This window comes from Miscanthus floridulus, chromosome 9, assembly GCF_019320115.1.
Source record: "Miscanthus floridulus cultivar M001 chromosome 9, ASM1932011v1, whole genome shotgun sequence".
NCBI classification, from domain to species: Eukaryota; Viridiplantae; Streptophyta; class Magnoliopsida; order Poales; family Poaceae; genus Miscanthus; species Miscanthus floridulus.
The window spans coordinates 57,310,653-57,324,008 of record NC_089588.1 but is presented as its reverse complement, the minus strand read 5'-3'; the positions used below and the strand labels follow the sequence as shown (position 1 = coordinate 57,324,008).

Sequence of the window (13,356 nt, the reverse complement as noted above, 5' to 3'; positions counted from 1 at the left end):
AGTCATCCATGAACACCTCCATGATTTTCTCAATCATGTCAGAGAAAATAGACATCATGCACCGTTGAAAGGAAGCTGGAGCATTACATAACCCAAACGACATTCGTCGGTATGCGTAAGTTTCATACAGGCATGTGAAAGTAGTCTTACTTTGATCATCGGGGAAACAGAAGAAGGAATGGTTCGCAAGGCGTTCTAAGATCTTGTCAATGAACGGCAACGGGAAGTGGTCCTTCTTAGTGGCCTTGTTAAGTTTTCGGTAGTCAATGCACATCCGCCACCCGGTGTCAGTTCATTGAGGAATGAGTTCATTCTTCTCATTCCCAACGACCGTCATTGCTCCTTTCTTTGGCACAACTTGGACAGGGCTAACCCACTCACTATATGGCACGGGGTAGATAATCCCCGTGAGCAAAAGTTTGAGGGCCTCTTTCTTAACAACTTCTCGCATGGTGTTTAAGCCTCCATTGTGGTTCCCTCGATGGTGAAGAATCAGGATCGATAGGGATACAATGAGTGCAGAGAGTGGGACTAATCCCTTTGAGGTCTTGGAGTGAGTAGCCTATGACCGATTTATGTCTTTCTAGGACAGTGACAAGTTTACTGGTTTCTTCTTCAGAAAGCTTGTCACTTATGATGATAGGAGTTTCTCGGTTGTTATTGAGAAAGACATATTTCAAGCCTGAAGGAAATGGGTTTTAGCTCAATTAAGGGTTGTGATGGCACCTCCATTTGGTCTAGCTCGACAGGCTCTGCCAGCTCTTCCCCTTTTTGAATGAAGTGTTCATCATTGAGAGTTGGTTGGGCCATGTCTTCTAGAGATGCCATTAAGACATTCTCAACGGGGTCTTGTTCGGGCTTGGGTTCTACTATCGCGTTGTTTGAGCGAGCAAGCGGAATGACGATAGTAGAATTTCCCAGCTTTAAATTTAAGAGACCCTGTTTTGGTCATTCTCGAAAGAGTGTCCCTAAAGGTACACCAATCAAGAGAGACTTGTCTGAAATATCATTGATATGAAAATCTAAGCGATACTCGGAGCCTCTTACTCGTAAAAGAATTGATCTCATGACCCCATAACTTTCAAGAGTAACTCTAGAAGGAATTCTCAAAATCTTATGTGATGGGATCAAGGCCTCGTTGGGGCAAAGTTTTTCAGCCAAAGCCTTTGAAATGACATTCATCCTAACGGTAGGACTATAGTGAACCTCTATGGTGGTTTCTTTAGGATGCAAGATAGAACATCTGAGGGGGCAATGATTCAGGCTGCCTCGGTGGATAACTCCATTTCTGCCAACCACTCACGACTCATGATGGCCGAGAGTCCTTTGATGTGTTCCAAAAGGAAGGAATCATTATGTGGACTATCGTCATCCTCAGATGGTGCAGAGTGCACCAGAGGCTTCACTTGTACAGGTAAATTCAAGGCATTTTCAAAATCTTCAAAAAGATCTTCCTTGAATTCAAAGGGAACATAGAAGGATGGGGTTCATCATCCTCCAAAACATATTGTGTTCCCTCAATGGGAGGTTCTTTGGCAACCAAATCATAAGAATTTGAAGGAATTTCAGATTCGGTTGCGTGTGCCTCCTCTTGTTGGTTGGGGCTTGGTTCGACTTCTTCTTCTTCTTTAGGAAACTCATCAAAAATGCCAGTGTAAGGGGTGTTTTCAAGGATTTTCTCAAGAATGGCATTCCCCTCACTAATGGTTTTGTGCGCGAACGAACCTCCAGAAGATATGTCGAGGTGCAAAGCAGCTTCCTTGCTAAGGCCAAGATGGAAGTGATGTAGAAGGACGTGGTCAGGCAAGGAAAGGTTTGGGCCGGAGTTGATAAGGCTTATGAACCTAGCCCAGACTGCTCCTAATGTCTCCTTCTCTTTCTGTTGAAAGGTAATAACTTCTATAACAAGAGCAGCAATTTGGGAAAGAGGGAAGAAAGCAAGACAAAATTTGTCTTGAAGTTCATCCCAATTTCCATTTACGTTTCCTATAGTATGAGCGTACCATTGTTTTGCTCTTCCTAAAAGGGAGAACGGAAACAATTTTCATTTAATGGTCTCTTGTGTCATGCCAGAAATAGTTAGGCAAGAACACAGTTGCTCAAATTCCTAAAGGTGGGTATAAGGATTTTTGTCTTCTTGCCCAGATAAGGATTGCTCCCGAACCATGGCTATGAAAGCAAGACAAAGTTCATAGCCAGATGTCAGGATAGGTTGTGAGGATAGTGGAGGCTCCAATGATTTGCCCTTAGGAGCCGAAAAATTAATGATAGGTGTGGAGTCCATGTGGTAAAGGTGGTTGTAAAAGATAAAGGGATACACGAGCGAACTTGGTTCGATCCTAGAACAGCTACCGTTCCCCGGCAACGTCGCCAGAAAAGCTTGTTGGTATTTGTTAACGCACACAAAAAATCCGCAAGCGCATGGATACAGCTATAGCTTTCACCCGGGAGTATTCCAAGGTATCGATTTCCACGGGGAACGCGAAAGTGAACTAGCAACGGATCAAGAACGTCCAAGGAAAGATAAGATAAAATATTTTTGTGGGTAGAGAGGGGTTTTCTATGGTTTTCCTAAGATAAAATAGATAACTTAGGATCAGGCTTACTATACTTACTTTGGACTAACAGTACCTTTACGACCCTCAAAGGAGGTAAAAAACAGTAGTCGAGGGAAGGCTGCCTAAAGCTCTACAAAAACACCAATCTGAACGTGGTGGACTACAAAGGCCTGATAGAGCTGTCACCTCTGGGCTACCACAACTAACCGTGGGATTGGACGCAAAATCAGGTAAACACTAGCCTAGACACCACGATCTATAACTATAGCACTCGATGCGAGCGGAGATCCCGTACGCAAAGTAAAGTAAGAATAGAACTAAATTAAATAGAAAACTTAGAATTACCATAAGAAGAACCTTGATATTACTCAAAGATGAGTCAGATCCGTAGAGGTACAAAGTCGAGGAGGATCTGACGGACCCGGCTCCTCCTTAGCTCTCTCCTCTCCTCTCTATATTCTCTAATACAACTAGGTGAGAGCCACCTAGAGGGACACTATTACAAAGTGTATGAAAATATGAAGCTCTAGAGCATAGGTAGGTAGGTGTGCCTCTGGAGGAGGTATGGGCGTCCTTTTATAGGGGTAGGAAGAGTAGGGGCTACTCCAGGATGGAGTAAGATTCAAGTCCAAGTTTCCCCAAGCCAATCTCCTTGCGCCACATGGCCACAATTGACCTGGTCAGGTCGGTAACTTAGTTTCGCACCGACCTGCGCAGAAAACCGGTGAAGAACCAGCCATTTGGGCCCTGAACCGGAGGTGAACCGATGACACAGTCGCTGTTTTGTGTTCTCTGGGCTGAAACAGGCCTTTCTGGGCAGTTGGACCTGCCGACCCGAGCGATCCAGCCGCTCCCGCCCGCGCTCACGCTGCCAACCCGGCCGGGTGGCCTCTCCAGGCCCGCCACGTGCCCCTGCTGGCTGAGCGGCCTCGCCCCCGTCCGCGTGGACGCGCGCGTGTGCTGCCTTGGCGCCGCGTGTCGCCGTCCCGTTGGCTGGATGGGTCGCGGGTTCCCCTGTGTGGGGACAGCTGGGCCCCGCCTTGCCTGTCGAGGCGCCTGGCTGCCTGGGGCCTGCTGCCTCGTTGACTTTGGGGCGCTGACGTCGGCAATGACGTGAGCACTCCTTTTTAATTTGCAAATTTAATATCTAATTCCTCGGTGCTCCAATTATAGCAAATACTATATCCATTTTGATCATCTCGACGAGCTCTTTGCAATGGTGCACTCTAAATATCCATTTGAGATTGTTTTGCTTGGTGAAAAATTAAATATCCTGCAAGACAAGTGAGAGCACCAAAACTCGTGGAACTGGTTAGAAATATGCATTATGACTATGGTTTATGATTCATTTCATGTCAATTTATGCAATAGTTGATTGTTAGATTTGGAGTTTAATGACCATCAACATACACTGTAGGTCCTAACTTGCCACGTGGCAGAAAAATATGCACTGAACCCCCTAAAAAAATATGCCCTTGAACAGATCAGCCCTCGATGGAGAAAACGAAGCTGTCGCTGCTACTCATGGCGATGCTGGCGTCACTGCTGTTCGTGTAGCAACGCACGGGGTATGCACCTAGTTAAGTATTTTTCGGATAGCTCGGACCATAAAATTAAAGAATGTTTTGTTGCTGAATCTATTTGGCCAGCACAAGCTAAATCATTTTCTTGCTCTTTCCTCGAGCCGATTCACAAGAATGGGCAAGAGGAGATGAATTTTACATTTGATGTATCCGAGTGCTATCGCATCTTTGATGAGTTGTTGAAAACAGATACATTAAATTGTCACATCCTTTGCCACCACTTGATGAGTTGAAGCGTCATGTATATTGTAAGTGGCATACTTCCACTTCTCATGCTACTAATGACTTCAATGCGTTTTGGCGGCAAGTCCAACCGGCTATTAATGAAGGACGATTGAGTCTATCAGGGATACAAATCAACATAATGCCCTTCCCAATCAATGAGTTGAGAAAAAAATCCTATTGTCTTGGTGTGGCCTGATCAAGCTGAATCCACTACTAGAAAAAATGTGATAATTGGTAATCCTAGTGAAGATGCAAGAATGAGAAGATCTCAGGCCACGAAGTCGTGCTTGAGAAGTCCATTGATAGTTGGGAGAACTTTAAAATCACCATCTAATCTTCTGGGCTCATGGGGCAAGCAAAAGCTCCCATGGAAAGGCAAAAAGAATGTGATATTGTTGTTGTTCAAGGTGTTGAACGACAAAAACAAGGCTGATTTCTCAAATTGGCCTAACTAAGGTGGATCAAATACCCTGCGTACCTGCACACCAAGGAATCTAGAGATTGAAACTTGGAAGACAAATAAAATCAAGATCTCTAGCAAAGATATGCAATCAAAATCAACTTTTGACCGACTTATGAACAAGTATACCAAGCAAAGGATCGATTTGGTGAATCAGCCTATAAAAAAAAAGTTCGGCCTTCTCTGAAGCAAATTATATGCCTAAGAAAAAGGAGGTTCCCATGAAGGCCACAAAGGAAACATCTATTACAATCAGCTCCGTGGAATTGGAGATAGATAAGTCAATATTGTTTGAAATCTATTTCAATTCTCTATGCAGAAATTGGAGATAGAAGTTGTTGCAAATGGTGATGAAGTTGAGAGCAACTAGCTAGACTCCAAGTACTTCCAACCAAAGTGGTGACACTAGGTTTGACCAAGATGCAATGGCGCAAGTTTTAGGGTGTGTTTGGTTGAGCTGTGGCTGTGGGAAAAAGCTGTTGTGGGCTGTGAGCTGTGGAAAAGCTGCTGTGGGCTGTGAGCTGTAGAAAAGCTGAAAGCTGTTTGGTTAAACAAGTATAAAATATACCTTTTATCTTTATCTCTCTTGAAACAACTATGGAAGAGTTTTTTATTCCACCAATTTCGAAAAGCAGAAAGCCAAAAACCAAAAGCAGGGTCAACCCAGCTTTCAAAAATGAACTACGGAAAAGCAACTGCTTCTGAAAAAGCACCCTCCAAAAGCAGCCCCTTTGGTTGGGCTTTTGGCTTTTGGGGCCAAAAGCCAAAGCCAAAAGCCCAACCAAACAGGGCCTTAACATGCTCATTGCAAGAAAAGCAAGCAAGGAGCCTAGATTTGCTTCAAAGATGGTCAATATACACAATTACCCTTAGAACAGAATGGCCTATGTAGACATCGCATTTAGACTAAAAATAGCTGATGAACTCACATCATTACTATGGTTGTCATGTGTTTTCAAACTTGCATATGCTTTGCTTGAAAATAGGGTGACATATGTTGACAACCAAAATATGATTGGGAGAGTTTGAGATGGACTGGAGAATTATATGCAAACAAAGAGGATCGAATTTGATTTGATTTGGGCCAAAATTTGACAAATTTCAGGAAAACAAGTCTAGGCCAATTTGAAAACGGCCCCAGGCTGGTTTGGAGCATCGGTGATTGAGCAACAGTTAGAACCATCCTGGGCCAGTTTTTCTAGGGGGGCCATGAAGGCTATTTTTTAAACCGGTCTAAGCCGGTTTTGGCTCTTCAAGACCCTAATTGTGATTTATTTTCTTTGGAAACTCATTCAATCTCAGTGCGAATTTTGTAAATCGCGTGTGAAATAAGTTTCCTACTGGGATAATACCACCATATCTATTTATATGAGAGTATCATGGCCGATTGAGAGATACATCTATCCAATTGCTCAAAATCAGTCTACATTTACTTTTTACCTCCAAACCCTAGCTTTTCCAACTCGTTGTTGTCCAGCACTTCTCTCAATGAGATTTCCTAGTGTACTAGGACACCTCTGTGGTACATCTCGCCGACGTGTCTTTCTGAGAGGTGTTCTTGGATGCTTTGGATGAAGAACAAGCGTAAAACTGGCCCGGTCGACCTGCATTTGCTAGTGTATATGACCCGTTTAATTTAGAACTCCCTTTATGGCGTATCTCGACTATGTGTGACCCAGGATCTAGCCTTTGTTGTGTGTGATCGGATTTGGCATCAACAATCGTCCTGTTCGCTTGAACTTATCAGCCCGGCTTATCAGCCATAGTACAGTGTTTTTCTCTCGCAACAAAATAGCATCAGCGGACTTATCAACCGCAGAAACCATCAGCCGAACTGCCCCAATAGGGATACCTTTGTGCATCTGGTTGGCCGTGGACCAGATCACATGCCTTGTCATAGAAAGTTTATGAGATCGTTGTCAGTCTCGCAAAATTCTATATATGCGTTGAATGTGGAAGGATGGAAAGTTTGAATGACTAAGTCTTTCATAATCAGATTGTAAAACTTTTATTGGTATACTAGGAGGACAACCACACAAGAAAAAAAAACAGGGCACTTAGATTTGCTACGGTTATTATGGACACTATATGTGGCTACACACTGAACAACAGAACATATATCTTTTTGATGGGTGAATACAAGACATCATTGGTAAAGAGAGATCATGGAGATCCACCATGAGCAGTGAAAAATGACTCCTGCCTAAACTTTCATATAATGCTAGTCACCTTCATCGAATCATGGGCACACTGGCCAACAACCCATTGTCCATGTAAAACATTTGAATTCGGCACTGGACAGGTAAAAAGGAGGACCACTACAAAATGTTCTAATACCGAACTCAGTTGAAGCTTAAAATTCCACAGGTAAATAGCTTTTTTTACCCTACCAACCCACAACACTACATACACATTGTAGCCTATATAAGCATAGCCACCCCATGCACCAATGCAAAACCAAGCGATCTGCCAACATGGCAGCAAGAAGAGCTTCCACGCATGCGGAAGCAGTCGTCAAGATGTCATGCATGGTGGCACTCGCCATCGCGCTGCTTGCACCATGCTGCGTGGCATCCTCGAGGTCACTGCTGGTCTCCTCCTCATTTGCCGATGCACCGGAAGGCAGCCAGGCCGGTGCCCCGGAGCTGGCGACGGTGCTAGAGCCGCAGCCGCCGGCTGCAGATGCTGCAGCCCCGCCAGTGGGAACTCCGGAGTCCGCCCCTATCGCCGCCGCCGTTGACGGGCCCCCACGGCAGCACGTGAAGAGCAAGCACAAGGACCACGAGAAGGCAGCGCCACCGAAATCCAAGCACCACCACCCACTACGTGAAAAACGCTTTGTAGCAACGAGACAAATTTTTTGTAGGAGCGGCTAGTGATGGAGCCGCCCCTACAGTTGCGTACTCGGGAGCCCAGAGGCCGGCCGCCCCTACAAATAGAACAGCAGGGGCGGCTGGTGATACGAGCCGCCTCTACAAATGGGTCGGATTTGTAGAGGTGGCTGGTAATACCAGCCGCTCTTGCTATGTCCATTTATAGAGGCGGCTGAATCACCGGCCGCCGAACCGACAATAAAATTCTAATATATTAAGCAGGTTTGCCTCGCCCGTCGCCCTCTCTTTCTCTCCTCTTCGCTCCCTCTCCCTCTCGACGCGACCTCCCGAAGCGAACAGGGGAGCCTAGGGTTTTGCCTCCCCGCCGCCGGCCGTCCCCACGGGCTCCCCTCCGGCGGCGGCACCCCCCGGCACGGCCGAACCCGGCGCACCGGCCCTTGGCCGCGGCCAGCCCGCCGGCCCTCGCGCCACGGGCGCCCGACCGTGGCAGCCCTGCCATAGGCGCTCCCCCTCCCGGCGTGGCGATCTGGCCAAGCCCCAGCTGCGGCTGTCCCAAGGCGGCGGCCTGGGCGCTTTCGCACGCTGGATCTGGTGCTTCCGGCCGCGACGGGCCCTGCACAGTACGCCGACGGCCTCTCTCCCCCTGTCCCTCCAAATGCCGTCGCAAGAATTGCCTCCCACATCAGCCCGAGGTACCACGATCCAGATCCCAAGTCGCTACTGCACCACCATGCCTAATCTTGACGGCTGTAACTTCCGCTGTCTCCCCTGCAGGTAACGCTGCTCGTGGACGACGTCGCACTCTGGACTGCATTCGCTTCACTGTCTCTCCCAGGTTAAGCGCACACACCCCCTGCTAATTAGATAGCATCAGACTACAACGTTTTTCCATGTTCCATAATTCCGTCTTACCTAGCAACTAGCATCATCCTCGGTGAGCCTGAACCCCATCTTTCATTTCCCCGTCTTCCTCGCTACCTGCTGGTGGACACTGCTGATGCTTCACATGTATGGACCACACGGCACACTCAAGGTGTTTGATGCATTGCCTTAGAGGAAGACCAAGTGCCATATTCAAGGTGTTCGCCGAGAAAGTACCGGTGATAGAAGTGTGCAGGTGCCTTCTGATGCCCTTTTTCCATAAGATTGGCTTCTTGCGGTTTGTATTCCAAAACAATTTTTTGGGTCTTTAGATCAGGGTACAACTTCTTGTGATTTTTGGGCAGATCATGTAGAACAGAATGTAATAGATGAAATGTGTAATTTAAATATGTTTTCAGCAGTAATGTCATCTCTACATGTTAACGCGGTCGGAACAAAATACCTGAAAATTATTACAGATATACGATTATTGTGGGTACCAATATAAAACTTATCTTACCTCAGGACAACAGGAATGCAACATGAAACCAGAGCATTTCGATCGCGTTACATGGTACATACATATATCGATGCATACATTTGTCTAATCTTCCCACTTTGTGCAACTGCTGCAAGTATAGCCTATCAGAACTTTACCCTTCATGGTTATATTTGTTTGCTACCTACCAAGTAACGTTACATTCCAGTTGGGAGATCCAGTATGATAGGGGTTGGGTACACATAATGATAGAGGCGGTAGCTATGGGCATTTAGTTTAGAGTTGAACTTTTCGCTTGCTTTTCTATGTCTCAGCTGACTGTGCATTTTCCTGGGATTTATCTTATTGATTAGTTAGTTCCATTCCAGAGATCCATTGGCTGCTTCAAGGGACAGCTCTGTTTCCTCTGTTTAGCAGGTTAGCACCATGTATGATTTTTTTTTCGAAGGAGCTCTGAAAAAATGGCTAATATACTTTCTTAAAAATGCATATATACTTGCATAAAAAGCCTGCGTAAAGTAACACCAAAGTTTTAAGGACATACCACTGTCTCTACACAAATTCGAATATTTTGAAACTCAATTAAGATCTTGCCCATATTGATTTTTCCCATTTTTCCAAGTCCCTGTTTGTTTTGCATTTGAACATAATGGCTAATGGCTTCATATGCATCATAGGTCCTTAGTTTTGAGCCTGGACAAATCCCAGTTGCATAGATGCTAAACTGGAATTGTTGTATTTGACATAAGCAACTTAGATTGGAAGATCATCAGTAGCATCTAGCATATGTATATATGAGTTTGTTCCTGTAACAAACTCTTCTCTATTCTATGAAATGGGCACAATCTCTTGCCAATTCTATGCTTCTCTCATTTGAGATACTGACATATTGCTTCTGTATTTTCAATTTGTCCTCATTGTCTTCTATGCCTATATAATATATAGTGATCAAATTTAGGATCTTCTTTGTTGAGATTGGTTTATATGTCTTCTGGGATGCCTGATTACTTGAACCACATCCTCACGAGAAATAACAAGTTGTGACGGCACTTGTAGATTGTCAGTATGCACTCGTGATTCTCTTCACATTGTTCAAGTTGAAACCTTCTAGTATCATGCTAATGGTTCTAGTATTAAGTTTGCGTCTTGGACATGCCTGTTTCTGTCAGCACTACTCGATGAAATGGACGGCAGCGGGGGAGACGGTGACCGGTGATGGCAGCCGTCTCAGGGGATCAAAGAGGCTCAAGACAACGACGCCAGCGACAGCACAAGGTCCACAGCACGGCCAACGGTGCAATCCCAAACCAACAAGAAATCAGTCTATGATGAAGGTAACCGAGGTTGTTTTGTTCGCGTGTAAACCCCGTTTGTATGCACAACAGGCTGGCTTCGATGCCTGCCTGATCCCGGACATCAACATCACCTGAACGTTCTGTATTCTGAATGTTTTTTTTCCTTTTTTTTTGGTTATTATATACTTTGTGCAGGCACCATGTAAGAGGACCCAGAAGCTGGGGGACAAAATCACGGCGCTTCAGCAGCTCGTCTCCCCGTATGGCAAGGTAAAGCTCCAGCAGTTCGTCGACCTTTGCTGCCCATGCTGTGTGTGTATTCCTATTTGTGATCTGCATGCATAGCATGAGCCAATCTGAAGAGCGTTTGTGTCTCTGAAACCTGAATAAGATCTACCCGCGTGTGCAGACCGATACGGATCAGTGCTCACGAGGCAGCTACCTGCATCAAGCATCTCCACGAGCAGATCCAGGTGAGCCAGATGTTGCATTGCATCAGCTTCTTACTGAATGGTCACGCGACGCTTGTACACGAGCAGTAACAAATTTGCAGCAACTCACGGTTTTTTTCCGTCACCGTTTCGCTATCATTTTTTTCTGCAGATTCTGACCGCCTCCTACCCTGAATTTAGTTCTTCAGCGTCACAGCAGGTACCCGATTACGGGATCATATAGCATATAAAGCGACTTTTTGTCTAAATTCTCAATGTGCTTCACACGAAAGATCTGCGCTGAAACTGAAAGCTTTGAATCGCTTCTGTGGTTGGCAGGACACAGACGAGGAAGATGGCGGCGCGATGGATCTGCGCAGGCGAGGCCTGTGCGTGGCGCCGCTGTCCCCGGCCGTCGTGCAGCTCGTGTCTGCCGAGGCCGCGTTCCGCCACCGCGACGCGGCCTTCACAGAGGATCACTGGCGCTGCCTCGGCACTCTGTAGCCGGCCGGAGGATGCTGCCATGGTTCAGTTGGTAGAGGGTAGGAGTACGAGACATCAGACATGGCATCGACGGTTGCCGGCTGGTGTCATCAGGCCTTCAGTTGCAGCGTTAGAACTCAATTTCACTTAGAAAAATAAAAATTACTCATGCGCTTTTTGAGGTTATTATTATAGTATGCCTGATTTGAATTATATAACAAGTTGTGACGGCACTTGTAGATTCAGTATGCCTGAGTTGTGACGGCACTTGTAGATTCAGTATGCCTGATTTGAATTATATATATATATATATATATATATATATATATATATATATATATATATATATATATATTCGGGTCGAATTTAAATTGTAAATTTAATTTTTTTTAGCGAAAAAATATACTGTAGAGGCGGTTGGTACCGTAGCTGCACCTATAAATCGATTTATAGGGGCGGCTAGTAACACCATCCACCCCTATAAATTAATTTGTAAGGACGATCTGAGAACCGTCCCTATAAATACATAATATATAGAGACGGTAGGGGCGGCCGACGGAGCCGCTTTACCAACGATCTGCGGCCGTCCCAACAAAGCGTTTTTCACCCAGTGACCCGAAGGCGCCGCCCAAGCACCACGGGCACCACGCGCCACCGGAGCCGGAGCCGGAGCCGGACGTTTCGCCACCCGCGCCACGACCGGAGCCGTACACACCAGGTGCGCCGGCGGCCGACAGCCCGCACGGCCAGAGCCCGCCTTGGCCGTTCCCGTGGCCGCGCCCAGGCACCGGCCAGTGGCCGCTGCTGCCGCCGTTCCCGTTCCACCCGCTGCCGCTCCCCGCGTGGCCGCACCTAGGGAACAACCCGTGGCCGCCGCTGCCGCCATTCCACCCGCCGCCGTTCCCACCGGCGTGGCCGCACCCCGGCCTGGGCGGCAAGTGGCCGCCGCTGCCTCCGTTCCCGTTCCACCCGCTGCCGGTGCCCGCGTGGCCGCACCCCGGGGGCAACTGGCCGCTGCTGCCGCCGTTCCCTTTCCACCCGCCGCCGATGCCGGCGTGGCCGTGGCCTCGTCATCCACGTCCAAGAAACCCGTGGACGCCGCCGTCCTTGCACGGCAGCGATGGCATCCCTGCGACGACGGTGCAGCAGAACCCCAAGAACTGACGCATGCGCGCGCGCGCGCTTTTGCCCGGATAACACGAGAGGAATTTTATATTATTGTTTCAACTAAAGGAGAGATCGATCGATATTCGTATACGCTGTAAAAGTAATTATGATTTGTGTTAATTTGATCAGGCTCAAGAGCCATGATTATGATATGAATAAAATCAGACCAGAAGTTTAAAGTTCTTGCGATCATCCATTCGACGATTCCAGGAAAAGTATAGATCATCACTTCATCAGAAATTCAGTACTTCTTTTTCTTCCCTGATAGAGCGAGAAGGAGAACGCATAGCATTCAATGATTCAATGTCAATAGCAGTTTCGGAATGGGCCGAGATCTGAAGTCTTGGCCGGACGTTCTCTTCTGTTGCCTCTTATATTTCTATCTATGCATATTGGAGCGTCTTTTTTTTTTACTTAAAAAGTGATAAATCTACTACATACCGGATTTGCTTTTTCGCTAAAAAATGTTTCTATATGAAATAGAATGACTTGCAAAACCGTTTGGCTCGTTCCGTCTTTCGTTGGCTGGGTTCTGATTCATCAAAAGAAAGGAGGGGTAGTTGACATGCCAAGGAATTGAGTCATAATCACTAAAAATCATGTTTGCCCCCTAATCTCTCAACGTCAACGTGGAGCGACCGTCAAAAGCAACAGAGCAGGCCTCGGAACCAGTATCAGGACTATGCCAGCCGCGCAAACAATATGTCGTCCATTATTTAGAGAAGAAGACGTCACAAATTTGTCTCGAAGTTGTAGAAACGACGGGCAATTCGAACCGTAGGGAGCACCAAATCTATATCTATATATCTATATCTATACCTAATACAAAAGTGTCAAAATTTCTGCCATCAAATCAAATTTTCGTCCCATAAATATGTTCTGTCCGTGTTTGTCTTTTTTCCGTCTCGGTTTCTTCTCCCGTTCGGAGGTGTTGCGTAGTCGTCGGTAGTCCATACGTCC

General features: G+C 46.4%; 2 protein-coding genes across 2 annotated transcripts; both read left to right on the top strand.

Moving 5' to 3' along the window:
* Positions 1 to 7,267: 7,267 nt before the first annotated feature.
* Positions 7,268 to 12,393, top strand: LOC136479960 (vegetative cell wall protein gp1-like). The gene is made up of 2 exons (XM_066477655.1): positions 7,268 to 7,643; positions 11,843 to 12,393. Exons 1-2 carry the CDS (start codon positions 7,268 to 7,270, stop codon positions 12,391 to 12,393), a joined length of 927 nt encoding a protein of 308 aa, XP_066333752.1.
* LOC136483855 (transcription factor bHLH110-like) lies at positions 10,142 to 11,250 on the top strand. Its single transcript, XM_066481009.1, has 5 exons — positions 10,142 to 10,354; positions 10,511 to 10,599; positions 10,740 to 10,788; positions 10,919 to 10,966; positions 11,086 to 11,250. Exons 1-5 carry the CDS (start codon positions 10,142 to 10,144, stop codon positions 11,248 to 11,250), a joined length of 564 nt encoding a protein of 187 aa, XP_066337106.1.
* Positions 12,394 to 13,356: the final 963 nt, after the last annotated feature.